This window comes from Vulpes vulpes, chromosome 10, assembly GCF_048418805.1.
Source record: "Vulpes vulpes isolate BD-2025 chromosome 10, VulVul3, whole genome shotgun sequence".
NCBI lineage: Eukaryota > Metazoa > Chordata > Mammalia > Carnivora > Canidae > Vulpes > Vulpes vulpes.
In genome coordinates, this window is record NC_132789.1 from 101295363 (window position 1) to 101314575 (window position 19213).

At 41.7% G+C, this 19213-nt stretch overlaps 1 protein-coding gene across 1 annotated transcript in view; it reads right to left on the reverse strand.

The window, feature by feature from the left end:
- DDX60 (DExD/H-box helicase 60) overlaps positions 1-18834 on the reverse strand; it is a 95511-nt gene extending 76677 nt beyond the window's left edge. Inside the window, exons 1-7 of the mRNA XM_026008101.2 lie at positions 18528-18834; positions 11655-11706; positions 11455-11524; positions 10677-10866; positions 9225-9563; positions 7395-7511; positions 1657-1818 (exon numbers count right to left, since the gene is read on the reverse strand). Of these exons, the coding sequence (XP_025863886.2) occupies positions 1657-1818; positions 7395-7511; positions 9225-9563; positions 10677-10866; positions 11455-11524; positions 11655-11658 (882 nt within the window). The 5' untranslated portion in view covers positions 11659-11706; positions 18528-18834. The remainder of the gene's footprint in view (positions 1-1656; positions 1819-7394; positions 7512-9224; positions 9564-10676; positions 10867-11454; positions 11525-11654; positions 11707-18527) is intronic.
- Between the last annotated feature and the right edge of the window lie 379 nt (positions 18835-19213).

Here is a 19213-nt window from a genome sequence, read left to right on the forward strand (position 1 = left end):
AAGGTCGGCAGATGCATTTTGCTTGATTACAGTCTTCATTCTGTACGTTTTTGAATTCTCATCTTCATACATTAATTTGGCTACATATAAAATACCAATGTCAGGTAAGGGGATAGGCAACTGCCAGCTAGCCTGCAGTTTACATAAAGCATTTTACAAGTATTTTTAGTTAGGCCCAACTTTACATGAGCTGACCCAGTGGCTAACGAAGTCATGATCGCACGGGTCTTTGCACAGGTGAAACCATGCTTTAAAAGCCCTACTCTGTGCAAAGCATATTTTAAAAGTTACACTAAATATCATCAGAGTGAATAAACCAGGACCCATCTGAAAAACTTACCCAAATAGAAAAAGAGTAAAGGAATGGGCATATTTAACATGATGGGACAAGGATCTCCTCGCCATCTTCAAATGTTTGCAGGGTTGCCGGTAAAACAAAACTAAGACTTATTTTGGAGTGCTTCCACGGGGCCAGATAGGGTCTAATGATCGGAAGTTCCAAAGAGGTACAGTTGGTTTAGTATCATTTTTGTGACAATAACTTAAAAGTCATACCTAATCATGTAAAAAATATTTTACTAAGAACATATTCAAGTAGATACTGGAAAACCAAATATAAAGGATGCTAGGTAAAGGCAGTAGGTCCTGTTCATTTCTGAGGGTTCAAAAAGTTACAAAAATTTCCATATTTCTTTAATAAAAACTTTTAGGCAGGAATCGCCCCCCAGAAAGACAAAGTCCTGGCCACTTGGCTTCACCTGGGATAGCTGCGAGAGGCAACATCCCCTCCACCCCAGCTCCCCACAGGTTGGTGGCATCTTTGTCAGGCCTGGCTCACAATTTAAAACTTTCCTGCCCAATCTGGCTTCTTCCCCCTTTTTTCCATGGATGTTAATCTCTAATAAACATTTTGCACTCCCACCAAAAAAAAAAAAGAATCCCCCAGCAGTCAGATTGTATACAAAATAGTATGTGTACTCGTGTGTGTGTGTGTGTGTGTGTGTGTATTTGTACACATATATATAGGGATGATTATCTAGCTGGAGAGCAAACCCATACTGGATAACAGATTCTTACTCTATCAACCATAAAGAAGGTTAAAAGCTTAGCATTTCTCTAGCTAGGATGCCACTAAGACTCTACAGCATGTTCTTTCTAAAGACACTTGCCATTATGGAAGTTGAATAAGACAGACATGGTTTCAATCCTCAATCCACATTGCTATTTAATTAAGGACTGTCTAAACCTCTGGTGTTCCCATATGTGAAATGGGAATAAATACCTTCCTTAAAATGCTGTTGAGAGGATATAAAGGCACAAGGCATATAAAGACCCCAGAACATTATAATGTAAGCTCTCACAGAAAAGCTAATTTCCTTTCTTATTTCCCCTTCTTCTGGATGATTGGGTAAGTTTGACTAAATGGGTACTAAGGGGAAATGTCTTTATAGTAAAACACTAAATCATATAATGGCATCATAGATATTACCGATAAACAAGTTCCAGTTTTTTCCTCTTTTGGGAGAAATTTATATAAATAAATTGGGGAAATAAACTACCAAAAAAAAAAAAAAGGAAGACAAGGTATATGAAAATCAATAAAATATCAAAACTAGAAAGCAATGGTGTTTCACAGTAAAGTTGTAACAATCGCACCTCTTGGATGTTAGTTTTCTGATCAGAGCTAGTCTTCATTCTGTTTTCTAAAAAGTGATGATACATTCTCAAAGACAATGAGCATGAAGTAACACAAAGAACACGTCGAATGTCAGATCCTTCTGGCCAGAACTGCTTAAGCAGAGAAATAGTTTCACATGCCTGTCACAAAAGAAAACTATAAGTGTCATGATATTTTAAAAATATTTTTATTGACAAGTAATCTTGCTAGAAGAAATGCTACAAAGATGGATATGGCTACATACTATAAATATTTCTGTTAAAAATGATGAACAAAATTTTAAGGTGGGAAAATAAATATTTTGGTAAAATCATTAAAATTTAGCTATGTAAAGAGTTCCTATAAATCAATAATACAACATTCAACCTTTAATAAGATGTGAGCAAATAATTCACAAAAGAAATAATGAATATTAACAAAACAGAAAAATGTTCAACCTCTTTAGTAATAAATGAACAATAAATAGCATATTTTTACTTATAAATTAACAAAGAATATTTAATGATAATAGCTCTGGAAGTCATGTGATATGTCATTTCTCTTGTGCTTTGCTAATGAAAGTAGAGATAGAGGTACATAATTCCTGCAGAGCTATTTAGCAACAAATATGATTATATATTAAGTATATTGATGCTTTGTGACTGGCTATCAAGTTCTAGCTATCCAGGCTGGGTAAATAACACAGAATGTGTACCAAGAAGTTCATGCAGAATTATTTGTAGAAGCCAATTCTCAAATAATTTAAGTGTTTTGCATTAGGGAAGTATTTTGCATCCAGTAAAAATAAAATAGTGAAGAATTTTTATTAATTCAAATACGTATGGTATGCAAGAAACACAACTTATAGTGACTCAGAAGGACTGAAAATAAAAGGTGGATAAAAGTATACCAGGAAAATGGGAGGGGAAAGGAGAGAAGAGAGGCTAGCAATTTTTACAGCAGCTCAGAACAATTCAAGCTCAAAGACATTAAATATGAAAAAGAAAAGCACTCTTATTCTAAAAGCCACAATCCATCATGGAGACATAACCTTTACGAATGATTTATCTCACATGGATAATTATGCAACATATAATGTCACAACCAACTTTACAAAGCAAAAACTACAGGTGATTAAAGGAACTATATTCAAAAACACACTAATAATAGACTACTCCCAGTACATGAGAAACCAAGTGGACAAAAAATAACCAAAAAGATAGATGACTTAAATGGTACAATCAATAGTGTAGATTCTATGAATTAAACTCTGGTGATAGAGAGTATCTATTCCTCTTAAGTGCCCCCAGCACATCCCTAAAAATTGGTCATGTGTTAAGTCACAAAGAAAGCATCAGTAGCTTCTATAATGTATAAAAACCATAAACAGCACTCTGACCAAAATACAATAAAGGTAGAATTTAGTTTCTTTTAAAAAAGGCACAGAAACCCTTCATTCTGAAGCTTAAAAACATTTTCAATTAAGCTACTGCTAGGTGAAAGGGAAATACAAATTGAAATTAAAGAATTTATAAAAATGATTATAAAAACATTACACATCATAATTTACGGATAAATTTAAAGCAGTGACCAAAGGAAAATTCATTGCATTAAACATATTTAACACTAAAAATGAAAGAATAAAAAAAAATGGATTAAATTCTCAGCTCCAAAAAGAACATCTAAAAAGGAACAACAAACTGAACTAAAGGAAAACAAAAGGAAGTGGAACATAAAAGTAAAAGTAAGCAAAAATTAAGAAAATTGGTAAATAGATCTAATTAATAAATCAAAATTCCAGGGATTTTTGAAAAATTTTTAAAAATAGAAAAGCCACTAGCTAATTTGATTATTAATAAATGGGAGAAATAAAAATTCTACAGAATAAAAAGGTAAAGGTAAAATAACTATTGAAACAAGAAATCTTTAAAAAGTATATAGCCTACTTTGCAAATTTCTATGCAAATAAATTATTTGAAATGTAAATGAATGGATAATTTCCTCATAAGAATTAATTATAAGAATTGACCCCACTGGAGTTAGTAAGCTTAAATAAATTAATTTCCATAGGACAAACAGAGAAAATTAAGAAACTATCCCACAAAAAAGCACCAGTCCCATTTGACTTTATAGGGAAATTCTATTTTAATCTTCAAAACCCAGATAATTCCAATAATCCATAAATTATTTTGGTATTTTGAAAAGAAAAAGAAATATTCTAATTTTTTATGAAGCCTACATGACACCATGATATCTAACCAAATAAATACAGTGCCCAGAAAGAAAATTACAGAAAAGTATCATTCATTTCACTAAGTATCACTATGCAGCATTTTGCATAGTGATGCAAAAATTCTAAACAAAATATTAGCAAACAAAACCCAACATCATATTAAGAAAATAATATCATGATCAAATGGGATTTATTCCAGGAATACAGTGTAGCTTCAATATTTAAAAATACGTTTATATCAAAATATCATATTAATAAAACTAAGATTTAAAAATCATAATTGTATCCAAACTTTCAATATATATTCATGATAAAAATACTCAAAAAATATAAGTTGAGGGATACAGTCTTAACATCAGAAAATATAGATAGATGATAGATGATAGATGATAGATAGATAGATATGTATATATGTACGTATACGTAATACTAGAAACATTTCCACTAAGATTAGAACAAGGCAAAGGTGCACCCTAACTCCGCTACAATCCACCACTATACCAGGTTTGTTACCTAATGCATCTAGACAGGAAAAGGTGATTTCAGGCATAAGAATGGGTAAAGAAGATACAAAACTATCACTGCTCACAGATGATATATTAGTATAAATGGATAACCCCAACGAATAATTAAAATTATACAAAACCACACCTACTACATATGATTATTTATTACAGCATTGATTATAATTACAAAATGTTGAAAATTAAATTCCATAGTAGGAAATTGGTTGAATATAGTATATGAGGAAGTGCTATACAGCTGTATAACCTAATGAGGAAGATATCTATAAATTGCTTTAAAATGGTTTCTAAAACATGCTGTTAAGTATAAAAAGAAAGGTGCTATATCTATACTATGTGATCCTTTATTTAAGACAGAAGAGGTTGTAAGAAAATAGACCCATGTCTATTTTTGTGCAAAAAATAATAATGCAAGAAGGATAAACCTGAAACTAGAGACAAATTCCCTACAGAAAGTACTTGGGGGCCCCTGGGGGGCTCAGTGTTTGAGCATCTGCCTTGGGCTCAAGTCCTGACCCCGGGGTCCCAGGATCGAATCCTACGTCAGGCTCCCTGCATGGAGCCTGCTTCTCCCTCTGCCTGTGTCTCTGCCCCCTCTCTCTCTGTGTCTCTCATTAATAAATAAATAAAATATTTTTAAAAAAGAAAGAAAATATTTAGGAAAGGGGTAACTGTAGAGGAGAATGGGATCAGAGTAGCATGGATAAGAACAAAGTGTCACCTCTTTGAGCATATCCTTTTGTACATCTCTGATTCTTAGGATCAAAAGCATCCTTCCTTTATCTTTCATATACCCCCCCAAAGTAAACAGATAATTAAAAACAATCTAGAAGTGGGTGGGAAGGACCCAAAGTGAAATACAAATACTAACCAATGAACCTAACTGTATTAGTAATGAATAACATAACTAACCTGAATGGTGGTGCAAGAACTAACCTAAATAACTTGGAAAGATGTATTGTAACATATTCCACGCCTAAAGATAAAAAGAACTGCACATAAATCCTGTAATCCACTTAGTAAATATGTTTCTCACAAGATACATTTTGCAAGTCTAATACTACTTTATGTATATACTAGAATTGAAAAAATAGGTAAATACGTTGTATGTAAGGAAAGCTGAATTTCTCATAATTGGAGAAAGAAATTACAAATAAAGAAAGGGGTGGGGTAAAATGAAGGATGTGAAGTTGGACCGGAGTAGAAGTTATCAGTATGGATGCATGATATTTAAGATAGATGATTAGATAGAGATAGATAGATGATAGATGATAGATAGATGATAGATGATGACAGATAGATAGATGATAGATGATAGATTGATAGATGATAGATAGATAGATAGATAGATAGATAGATAGATAGATGATAGATAGGTGATAGATGGTGATGATAGATAGATGATAGATAGATAGGTGATAGATGATGGATAGATGATAGATAGATAGATGATGATAGATAGATATAGATGATAGATAGATGATAGATAGATAGATAGATGATAGATGATAGATGATAGATAGATGATAGATAGATAGATAGATAGATGATAGATAGATAGATAGATGATAGATAGATAGGTGATAGATGATGGATAGATGATAGATAGATAGATGATGATAGGTGACAATAGATAGATGATAGATGATAGATAGATAATAGATGATAAATAGATGATAGATAGATAGATAGATAGATAGATAGATAGATAGATAGATAAAAGGTAGACGGGCGTATATGCGTGGCTTGGCATACATACAGATGTCTCCTAACTGTGTCTGCTGAAAAGTCAGACAATAACTAACTTATAGTTATTGACAGCAATGACGCCCTGGTGGAAATGAACAAACACAGCTCTCAGGTCTTGGCTCCTAAATGTCATTTTCCAACAAAAGCAACCAGAACTCCTTGGAGAAGTGGTTAATTTCAAGGCTGAGGCAGAGAAAACATGAGATGAGAATGGAACATTCTGTGGTGCTCAAAAGGATGGGGCCTGATGAATCGGAAGAGAAATATACACGTACGTACCCATCACCACAGTGGATGTCATCGTACCTCATAAAGTGGTTTTAGAAAAGGCAAAAGATGGGGAGCGGGTGAGGCTTGCAAAAGGACACAGGTGCAAACCTGAAGGAGTTTCTAATGTTCAAACCTAGAACAACTTGAGCCCAAAAACAGTTGCAATATTGGACTTCAATCTATAATGTAAAATATCCATTAGTCCATCCTGGTATAAATAAATAAACAAGTAAAGGGCAGAGACACAGGAGCTCTCCCTTACAGTAGGATTCCAAGTGATAAAAGGAAAAGGAAAAAGTGAAATACAAAATAACCATTAGGCAAACAGGTCTAGCGAAAACTGTTGCAGACAAGATCCGTTGATGGGCTCTAAAATTAACTGGCAAATTCTGAGAAGAAACAGGATTTGCATAGTTAGGAAATATGGTAACTTTACAGTAGAGAAGGCTGGCACACACCAGCTTAACCAGTGTTAAGATCTATCCATACCATGAACCCTTTGATATATTCACACATTCACCGGCATTCTTGCCAAAAATGCATTACCCCATTCCAATCATAAGAAAACATTACATACACCTAAATTGAGGAATATTAAAAAAAAAAAAACTTTTCAAAAATATTAAGGTCACAAAAGACAAGGAAACACTGAGAAACTACTACAGACTAGAGGCTACCAGAGAGAAATGACTATGTAGATGTGGTGTCCTGGACAGAATCCTGGAACAGAAAAAGGACATTCGTGGGAAAAGTAAGTGAAATTCAAATAATGTCTGAAGCTTAGTTAACAGTATTATACTGATGTTCATTTCTTGGTTTTGAAAAATGTACCATGGTTACATCAGATGCTAGTATTAAGGGACTCTGGGTGAGAAGTCTATGGAAACTCAGTAATATTTTTGTAACTTTTTTATAATCAACAAAATAGTTCAAATAGAGAGTTTAAAAAAAAATTCAGCACCTCTTCCATCATATTTTTCCATTTTAAATTTCCAAAAAGAGATTCCATTGCTAAAATTCGACCTTTTTCCAAATGTTTAATCAGGGCTTTATAAGCATTCTCAATCTCCTTTTCATTCTGTAAAAGGAAGCCACATAAATTGTCATAAATAACATATCTAATCACTTTCCAACTACAGAAAATCATATATTGAAGATATAATTGTTAAAATATATTTTCGAGTTCAAAAAAATTACACTAATGTAATTACAGATCACCAACAAGGCTTTTAAACCCTGCCAGGCAGCACTATTTTGTTTCTACTGAATTGATTTTTTTCTGGGAATTTAGTACATTTTATTTTTTTTAACGACTTTATGAAAAGTATAATTAACATGACAAAATTCACTCACTTTAAGGGGACAATTCAATGACTTTTGGTAAGGTCACAGAGTTGTGCAGCCATTACCATAATTTAATTTCAGAACATTTCCAACATCTCAAAAAGAAAGAGTGTGTCCATTTAATACACTGTATTTTATTACGAAAAATTTCAAACACACACATAAATAAGGAATAGCATAATCTCCCCCCAGGTACCCATCATCCAGCAACAACCATTACCAACATATACTGCATTTTTATTTGCATTTCATATAGTCCTCAAAGAGATAAACGAAATGGCCTCGTTAAAATGAGTGCTCAGTAAAGCAGGGAACATGTTATTATACTAGAAGTAAAGTCTAACGCTTAAAAACACCTTCTTAAGCAGAGATTGGGAAGGATGTTTGTAAGGCGCCCTTCAAGCTCAGCTTCGGAAATTGCTCTAACAGAATAAAATGGGATCAAGTGATTATAGTACCTCTTCCCAATATAAAAATCAATCCCAGGGCGTCCTACTCTCAGTGCACAACTAGCGTTGGGTATAGTTTAATGCCTGGAGTCCTGACTAAAGCAAAATAAATCATCTTCTCTTCTCTGATTTCATGTCAACCGTCTAGATGTCTCCAAATATCATGAGGGGAAAGACACTATTCTCAGCATAAAAAATGTTAACTAACTCAAAAAATCATTTTGATGAAATACAGCATTATCTTCATATTTAGAATTCACTATAAGTAGTGAAAACTGAACGGAAACGAGATTTATTCATAACATCAGTACGTATTTTTAACTCCCAGAAGTTCAGCATAGTAATTGCCAAATAGGCCTATTCAGCAAAAGAATAACCTGAAGGAAGAATTAAATTCTAAATACTTTGAAAGTTCGGTTAATGATTTACTATTAGGAAATAAACACTTCACTTATTTTCCTTCCTCATCACCCTTCTCCATTGTTTTTTTTTTTTCATTAAAACTACCGTATTAATGATCATTTCACTAGAATGTCTCAGCAACAGACGCATGAAGTCTGTGCCTCCACTTTAATGCATTTCTGCCCTTTATTAAGTCGGAGGCAGCACGTGCCCTCGTGGGTCAGCACATCAGGGCTGGAGTCGAGCTGCTGCTTTCAAATCCGTGCTCCATTATTCATTTAGTGTTGAGGAGGAGCAGATGAGTTATCCAAGCATCTGTGTCCTCACCCGCAAGACACGCGTGATGCCAACACCTAGCTGAAAGGGCTGCTGCGAAGGTCTAAACAACGACTCGTGAGAAGTACCAATCACGGCTGTCATTCCAGTAAGTTCTGGACATATGACTATGTACGTGCATCCCCTTATTATTAATTTTCTAGACTTCTCTATCAAACCTATGATAGTTTCCATAGAAGTGGTGGAAATAAAACTAAGTCAAGGAATACGGAAATTTTCTGTGAAATTCTAGAAGAAATTTGTCGTGAGGTATTAATTACCTCTTTGAAAAATTTCTGTTTTTTGTACGTGCTTGGCATAAGGTATGCGTAAAGTCGAAGGACATCAGATGTTTGCCCCGAGGAGAGCACAGCGTTGACCTTCATTGCCCAAGACTGAGTAACTAAGAAGCTGAAAAGGTGTGTTTGTAGATGGTTCAGGCCTTCATCCGCAACGATCAGGTAATATGGGTAACTCTCCTCCAAGAAAACTGCCCACTCTCGTGATAGGCACCCAGGAAACGTTCGGACGTCGATGGTCGTGTTATGCTGAAGATGAAGGATTAAAGCAGCTCTCAAAGGAAGAAGTTCAGGGAAGCTGGAATATGCACACTCCGCGTCCTGTGGTGATGGGATAAAGTGTATCTTTTAAAAGTATTATTTAGTTGGTTTATATATATATATCATTAAAGTCATTAAAGGAATATGTTCCAACACGGGTTTTGCTCTGCTCTACACTCAGGGAATAGACGCTGAAAGCTTGGCTCTCATTTCACAAATGCAAGCCACAAAACACAACTTAGATTTAAATACACATGTCCCCTTTAAGCGGGCGCATAATAGTCAGGGTTTATCCAAGGTTTATACTTTTCCTTCCTATTCTAATTTTTCTTTCCTTTCCAATCTCACTCCAAAAAGAAAAAGGATCAAAAAGTAGGCAAAGCAAGTGATGGATATAAATTATCCAGAACGGGAAGCCAAGGTAAATCCCTTTGAGAGAACGGTCACAATTTGGTGTGATCCTCCTGAAGCGGCAGAGGTTTTTCTGAACGGATCAAGATTAGTGCAGTAAACTAGACTGTAAACGTTAGGCTAGAATCCTGGCTCTTTATTCAAAACATTGCTTATATTTAAAAATATTTTAAAATCTAACAATAATGTCGATTGCAAAATGACTGAACAGACACACACCAAAATCCTTAAGAGTAACACAGTGGTTACCTTTAGGGATAGGTGTTTAGACCAATCTGTACTTGAAACTGTTATATTTTACCAATTATATTCATAATTATATAATTCATAAAATTGGGAAAGGAAGACCGAATATATTCCCTCAGAGGCATTTACTATAAAGCAAATAATAAACAAAGCAGTATTAATGAGTTTGACATTTTTCTGGGCTCAAATAAATTGCTGAGTTCTGAAGACAGAAGCAGTTCTCAGAGTTGGAAAAGTAGGATCCAGAGCTCAAGCGAGTTTCTGTTGAGATTTCTCATCCTCCCTCATGATCCTGTGTGTCCTTATGCACTTTAATTATTGAGAATACAATATAATCTTAAATGTGGTGATTTCTGAATACTGGGCTTATGAGTCATTTTTTTTTGTTCTTCCCTTTAAATTTTCTGAATTCTAATAGACATACTGAACTTTGTAATAAGGAAAACATTTACAGAATAGTAAGAAATGTTAGTTTTAGTTCTTAAATCACAGAAAAGGACTACCGTCACGTGTTACCTTGAAGAAAACTACGGCAAAGTGTCCTCCTTTACTGACAAGATCCATAAGATAGCATTCAACCAGATAAAAGAAGTGGAGCTCCTGCCCCTGCTTTAATGATTTCTCACATATGCATGTAGTAAGTAATGAATCTCCGTCAATCAGAAAAAATTCAGATTCAACAAAATCATTGAACAAACTGGAATATCTAAAATGAAAACAAAACGAAATTACAACATCGACTACATAAGGCCCAAAAAAGTCAGTAGCACTGTTATTATTATCCATTATCACTATCACAACAGGTGAATTCGCTGAGTAATTGTTTTATGTATGATAAGAATTTTCAAATATATCCATAGGCATGACTATCCTTTATAGGAAGAAGACGGTATTAGTCCCATTCTGTAGATACAGAAATTGAGGCTCAAAGAGATAGAGCAAATTATGTAAGACCACGTGTCAGAATCTGGATGGAATCAGGAATTTAACACCTCTGTTCTGCATATAGACCCGTATCAAATGCTTCCTGCTTAAAAAATCTTATTTCTTTATAAAACAATAGGTTCATTGACAACTGTGTACAAATAAAGCAAAAGACTATTTCCATTCACCATCAAACTGCTCTAAAAGTTGTGTGTGTGCAAATATATACATAGAATTATTTTTATAGATATAGAATTATATAATAATACTGAGATAAACATTACCTTTTTTAGATAGGCATTACTTTAATGTCAAATAGATACATAAGATATAGGATATCAAATTGTACATCTCTCATGACAATACTCACTGAGCTTTGGGCACTGCGTTCATAATCAGCTCTGACATTTTCTCTAAAATCATCATGTGCTCTTCTAAACCTGAAAAGAGAAGTATTGACTTATTATTTGAGAAAGAAACAACAAAGTTATTTTATTTCTATTAAATCTGTGTAGCTCTAAAAAGAATCATTATGTTATAATTCATAAAAAAAAATAACTTGGAAATTACCCATTCTTGATGCTACCTGGGGCCCGAACCTGAACTGCAGAAAATGACAAACCTACAAAGAAAGAAGAAAAATCAGAAATTCATTTATTCCATCGACAAATAGTTTTGAGTGACTACTGCATAGTAAGCAAAACATCAGGCAGGGAGAATACAAGAATGAACCAAAAAGGCAACATACTGTCAGTTCTCATGGACCTTAAAATCCATCAGGAAAGACAAATATTAATCAGATAATTATATACACGATGGAAAATCACAAATGTGACAAAGTCAGAGAGAATAGAGGAAGCTTCCCTAACAAAATAATGCTTGAGCTGATTTCTAAAAGATGAAACAAGAACTAGTTAAACAAGGAACGAATTAAACAAATTAAACAGGGGAGAGTAGCATTTCAGGCGGAGAGAACAGCAAAATACCACGTACAGAAATCCTGTGGCGCGAAGGGGTATGGGTGGCCCTAGATCCAAAATAGAAGCCAGCCAGACTGGAGTGGAGACGGGGAGGGAAGAGCTGGCTGTGCTAGAAGAGGACGCAGAGCCTTTGAGGGCATGTTCTCATCCTAAAATCCATGGATGGCTTTTAAGCAGGTAGTGCTATGAGCGGCTATCCGTTTTGAAAGAATCCTCTTGCTTCGGTAGACATGATAGACAGGATGGGAACAAAGTTCCTGTTACTGGGGCAGAGAGAAAAGCCATTGTGCAGGAGGGTAACCGTCATAGCTTGGTGTAAAATAGTTTGATGGTAGTTTGGAGCATCCATGGATAGTAAATAATTAGAGGGTAAGTTTGACATAATTTGGTCATGGATCTGATACAGACAGAGAAGCGGGGAGAGTGAGTGTTGTCAGGATGACTCTTAGGATTGCACCCGATGCATTAGGATGCAGAACGAGGCCATTCCCTGGGCAGGACACCTTGGAACAAACCCACATTTCAGGGAAAGATCATGAGTCCAAATTTGTGGCCAGAGTTTGACTTGGTCTTAAGACCTGCTGTAGAATATGCCTCGTGAGTAATTAAATATGCAGGTTAGAGGTCAAACACAAGGTCCGATTTAGGCCTGAGTCTGTGAGCAATTTTAATATTATTGCACACGAGGCCATCGATATAGATGAGCTTGCATGGACAGAGAGACACAGTATCATGCAAGAAGCAAAAAGGAATGAAAATCCAGTTTTGCAGATCACAAATATTTAACAAAGGCCAACAGGGTAGAGGAAGAGTCTATAAAGGTAACTGAGAAAGGACTGTCAAAGAGGCAGAAGGAAATCCACTTGAGCACGCTGTCAGGAAAACCAAGGAGACGTCCCTCAAATATACCCTACAGTATAGGGCAGAGAAACGACGATGGTGACGATGATGATGATGATGATAGATAGATAGATAGATAGATAGATAGATAGATAGATGATAATAGATGATTGATACATTAGATAGATGATAGATGATAGTAGATGATAGATTAGATAGATGATAGATGATAGATGATAGCTTAGATAGATAATTGATAGATAGATAATAGATGATAGATTAGACAGATGATAGATAGATGATTGATTAGATAGATGATAGATGATAGATTAGATAGATAGATAATAGATAGATGATAGATACTCATTCATATTACATGACAAGTATGAAAAGTACAGATTTTTAGATTGAGAAGCTTTTCCAAGGACTAAGAAGAAATGACCAAAGAGGAACATAGACTTAGAAATAGAACTTTCAAATTGCAGGGATCCCTGCGGGGCTCAGTGCTTGAGCGTCTGCCTCCGGCCCCGGGGTGTGATCTTGGGGTCCCGCGTCAGGCTCCCTGCATGGAGCCTGCTTCTCCCTCTGCCTGTGTCTTTGCCTCCCTCTGTGTGTGTCTCATGAATGATAAATAAAATCTTTAAAATTAAAAAAAAAAGAACTTTCAAATTGCAGAGATCTAAGAGCAAAAAAATGGATATATGTTATAAAGAAATGGTAAGTCAGAGAGGCGTAAGGTGTAAGGTGTCTAAGCATGAGCACGATTGGCCAAGTTCTGAGACGTACTGTAGTGATCTCGGACAAACTATTGACTCTCTCTGTATCTCAGTCCACTTATTTATAAAATTGGGACAATGATGATACGCTCCTTTCGTTGTGTTTTTTGGTTTTTTTTTTTTTTTTTGGTTGTGTTTTTAGGCTATTTAAGTGTATGAGCTGATGTATACAAATTGATTAAAATAGTACCTGGCACACAGAACTGCATAAAATGAAAACCATCACTGGATATTTTGATAAAAGAAAACAATGTTTTCAAAGTTCCCAAGGGAAAATATTTTGAACTTCGAATTCTCTACCTAGTCATTCAATCCGTTAAGAGGGAGGAAAGACAATATCACCAGACATTTAAGAAGTCAGATTTTTACCAACCACGTATCCTAACTGATAATTTTATTTTAAAGAGATAAAACGGAAAATTAGGGGGGTGGGGAGATCAAGCATAGGACAACCAAGAAACAGTGAATCGTCAGAAAAATTAAAGATCCAGATCCAGATCATGATCCAGAAAAATTAAAGGAAGCTCTAAAGAAAAATGGGAGGATCCATGATACTTTGAATTTACAAAAGCATCAATTTCAAACAGCAGTCTTAATAAAGAACCACATTTCAAGTCAAACATATAGATTTCTTCTACAATGAATAACAAAGTAAATAATTTTGTGACTTGTTTACTTGGCTTTCCATTTTTTTTATTCAACTAGAAACAAATCACAAGATTTAAGTCTTAAAATACCGTAAACTATGATAAACCCTGACAATATAAAACCACTATACTTAACCAAATTGGGAGGTTCAGAAAGGGACGAATAGTAGAAAAGTGTATATTAAGTTCCTTGTTTTTCATACCAGGAAGTCCAGAGACAGTATCTAAAGATAATATATCAAAAGGGAAGGATTTCTGGAATCAAGAAGTTCAATTGCCTTCCTCACATAGGTACGGAACCATGGGGGACCCAATAACATAAATGGGGAAACTTCATTTACATTTGTATTACAACTTCTGATGAATTAATAGATCTTGTTATTTTTAGGGGATAGCAACAAAAATACAGGTAAATATCTACCATCATGTGGAACTGCACCATTGTTGAAATGTTCCAAAGAAAAGAAAAAAAATTTAACTTGTTTAATCAAAACTCTAGCAGCAACAATTCATTGACAAGACATTTATAAGAGAGAGGACGTGTTAAAGGACACCAGGAAGATTAGAATCTCTACGAGACAAAAAAAGAAGCGGGGGGGGGGGGGGGGGGGGGGGGGAGAAGCGGGGGAAAGGGAAGGCAAAGGAAAGGAAGGGAAATAACCTCAATTTATTAACAAATTACAAGAAGATGAAAGAGATTGTGACAAATTGAAAGCTATACCATCCCATCGTAGTAGTGCCAGAACCTTACTTGGATTCTGGGTTAAACAATCTTTAAAAGAAATAAGAGAAAAGTAAAAAAGAGAAATCAGAGATTATTACGGCTGGGACTGCCCAATTTAGGGAAAAAGGCCGAGGGAGTGGAGGCACCACTGGACAGAAAGACTCAAATTCCCAAAGAGCATCTGGAGAAGAGCTGAGCGGCAATGGACGGAGTTCTTGACGCCCCCACCCCCCGACCCCCGGCCCCCCGACCCCCGGCACCTAGGCCCCAGCGCCCCTGGCCCCAACCTCCAGGCCCCCAGCCCCCAGGCCTCAGGCCCCCAGTCCCCCAGGCCCCCAGCCCTCCAGCCCCCCAGGTCTCAGGCCCCCAGGCCCTCGGGCCCCAGACCCCCAGTCCCCCAGGTCCCCCAGCCCTAGGTCCCCAGCCCCCCAGGCCCCTAGTCCCCCAGGCCTCAGGCCCCCAGGCTCCCAGCCCCCCAGGCCCCCAGGCCTCAGGCCCCCAGGCCCTCGGGCACCAGACCCCCAGTCCCCCAGCCCTAGGCCCCCAGGCCCCCAGTGCCCAAGGCCTCCAGTCCCCCGGCCCCCCGGTCTCCAGGCATTCATGTTCTTAAATTTTGAGTTTAAAGATGAACAAGACATAGAAATAAATATTTTATTATTTGATTATGCGCAGCAAGCATAGTGCCTCCCACTTTTCATTTACGTGATATGTGCTTGTTGCATTGGTTGAATGTCTGCTACAGGCTGAGGCTTGGGATAAAATACGAGGAAGGGGCAGTATCCCTGCTCTGAAAGGCTTCACAATCCAGTTAGGGCCAGAAGGCCTATATGGAAAAAGTCTAGCACACACCCTGTGTGTTTATAGCAAGCAGTGAGTACTTGCTGAGTGAGTGAATGAATGAATAATATTTGGGAATGGCAAAATCAAATACACCTCGAATGTTACAATAAGATGTTTCAAGAGTGTGATTATGTGTTAATAAAATCAAATATATCACTATAAAAAAAAAAGGCTCCCAGGCCCCCAGCCCCCCAGGCCTCAGGCCCCAGCCCCCCAGCCCCCCAGTTCCCAGGCCCCAGCCCCTCAGTCCCCAGGCCCCAGGCCCCCAGCCCCCCAACCCCCTAGTCCCCAGGCTCCCAGGCCCCCAGCCCCCCAGGCCCGAGGATCCCAGCCCCGCAGGCCCCAGGCTCCCAGCACCCCAGCCCCCCAGTTCCCAGGCCCCAGCCCCTCAGTCCCCAGGCTCCCAGCCCCCCAGCCCCCCAGGCCTCAGGCCCCCAGGCCCTCAGGCCCCAGCCCCCCAGGCCCAGTCCTCCAGGCCCCCAGGCCCCCAGTCCCCCAGGCCCCAGTCCCCCAGGCCCCCAGACACCCAGGCCCCAGGCCTCAGCCCCCCAGCCCCCCCACACCCCCCAGCCCTAGACCCCCAGGCTCCCAGCCTCCCCAGCCCCCCAGACCTCAGGCCCCCAGGCCCTTAGGCCCCAGACCCCCAGCCCCAGACCCCCAGCCCCCTAGGCCCCAGTCCCCAGGCCCCAGTCCCCCAGGCTCCCAGCCCCCCAGTCCCCCAGCCCCCCAGTCCCCCAGGCCCCCTAGCCCTAGGCCCCCAGCCCTCAGGCCCCAGCTCCCCAGGCCCCCAGTCCCCCAGCCCCTCAGGCCCCCAGGCCCTCAGGCCCCAGACCCCCAGACCCCCAGCCCCAGCCCCCCAGACCCTCAGTCCCTAGGCCCCAGCCCCCCAGTCTCCCAGCCCCCCAGCCCCCAGTCCCCAGGCCCCAGCCCCCCAGTCCCCAGGCTCCCAGCCCCCCAGCCCCCCAGGCCTCAGGCCCCCAGGTCCTCAGGCCCCAGACCCCGGACCCCCAGCCCCAGACCCCCAGCCCCCCAGGCCCTAGTCCCCCAAGCCCCCAGTCCCCAGGCCCCAGCCCCCCAGTCCCCAGGCTCCCAGCCCCCCAGGCCTCAGGCCCCCAGGTCCTCAGGCCCCAGACCCCCGGACCCCCAGCCCCAGACCCCCAGCCCCCCAGGCCCCAGTCCCCCAAGCCCCCAGTCCCCAGGCCCCAGCCCCCCAGTCCCCAGGCTCCCAGCCCCCCAGGCCCCCAGGCCCCCAGTCTCCCAGCCCCCCAGTCCCCAGGCCCCCAGCCCCGAATGTCCCCCCGAGGGTGGGCAGGGTGCGACCCGAGGCACCTGGGGTGAGGCCACTTGTTTAAGCTCCAGCCTAAGGAGACAGTGCCTCGACTTCCCACTTACGGAAACTTCTAAACTAATTCATTTTTATTGATTTATGCCACTAAATTTGCGATTGTTTTTTTTTTAAGATTTTATTCATTTATTCATGAGAGACACAGAGAGAGAGAGGCAGAGGCCCAGGCCGAGGGAGCAGCAGGCCCCACGCAGGGAGCCCGAGGCGGACTCGATCCCGGGACCCAGGGTCATGGCCTGGGCCGCAGGTGGTGCTCCACCCCTGAGCCCCCGGGATCCCCTAAGTGTGCGATGGTTACACAGCAGTGGAAAAGCCACGCATGTCCCTTGAGCTCGGGCACAGTCCCGTCCCTGCTGCACCAGGAGCAAACCTACCCCCGAGCACCCGAATGCACGAGGAGCACCCCCTGACCAGTCACATGCGGATTCGGATTCTGCAAGTTTGCGGCCGCGCTCCGGGGCTGGAGGCTGGGAAGCTGCCTCAAGGGGGGACCCCGGGACGGGGGGGTCACATCCAGGTGCCCTCGGGCCCAGGTCCCCAGCACCGCGCCCCCGGCAGGACCCTGACCTGCTGACCCTGGGGCTTCCCTAACACCAAGCAGCCAGGTCCCCACAGGCCTGCCTGTCCCCCCCCACCTGGCCTTGCTCCAGGATTAGACCAGGCCCCTGCTGTGACAGGGGCGCCCCCAGCCCAGGGCAGGCGAGCCCAGCACGTCCAGGGGCACCCGCAGCCTCGAGTGAGTCCCTCTGTCATCCTGGGCCCTGGGGACACCTGCACCCTGAGTCTCCCCCGAGTCCCCCTGTCGTCCTGAGCCCTGGGGACACCTCCCCCCTGAGTCTCCCCCGAGTCCCCCTGTCATCCTGAGCCCTGGAGACACCTGCACTCTGAGTCTCCCCCGAGTTCCCCTGTCATCCTGGGCCCTGGGGACACCTGCACCCTGAGTCTCCCCCGAGTCCCCCTGTCGTCCTGGGCCCTGGGGACACCTCCCCCCTGAGTCTCCCCCGAGTCCCCCTGTCATCCTGAGCCCTGGAGACACCTGCACTCTGAGTCTCCCCCGAGTCCCCCTGTCATCCTGGGCCCTGGGGACACCTCCTCCCTGAGTCTCCCCCGAGTCCCCCTGTCATCCTGGGCCCTGGGGACACCTCCCCCCTGGGTCTCCCCCGAGTCCCCCTGTCGTTCTGAGCCCTGGAGACACCTGCACCCTGAGTCTCCCCCGAGTGCCCCTGTCGTCCTGGGGAGCAGCCGGACGGCGCAGGGAGGCACCGGCCTTGGCCTGGAGCCTGGGTCTTACCTGCCTCCCCGGAGCTGCAGGGGCCCCGTGGAGCTGGACGACAGGGAGTGAGGGCGGAGGCGCCGAGGCAGGCTCGGCCTTTATGCCCAGGAAGGGAGTTTTGGTTTCCTTTCTCCTGTCGGGCGTCTGAGTTTCGTTTCCCGAGTGCTGCTGCAGCTCAGGAGGCTGTCATTGTCCCCTTCACCCTGAGCCTAAAGAGGCAGCGACAAGGATCACGCAGCCTTTGGAGTTTGGCCAGAAACTAGAGAAAAGTGAGCCCGAGCAACCTGGGGCATCTGACCCTAAATCACGGGGAGGGGGGGGCTCCTTAGAGACGGATGGGCCCGGGGGCTGGGGGTGTGGTGCACGTGGGAGGGGCCCCGGGGCTGCACAGGTAGCAGGAGAGGCTGGTGGGGAAGGGGCAGGGGGCTGAGGTTGTCATCCTCTCCTGCAGCACCTTACAGTGCAGAGGACCAGGAGGGTAAGGGGCTGGGGGGGCGAGGGAGGGGGGGAGGGAGGGACAGAGGGAGGAGAGATGGAGGGAGAGAGGGAGGGAGAGAGGGAGGGAGGGGGAGGGCACGGTTGCCAGGAGCTGGGGTAGGGGATGTTGCTGCGGGAGGCCGGGTGCCCGGTGGCCCGGAGGCCGCGGCGAGCTGGCGGGACGCTGACATCCTCCTCCTCCTCCTGTCATGCTCACAGCAGCCTCG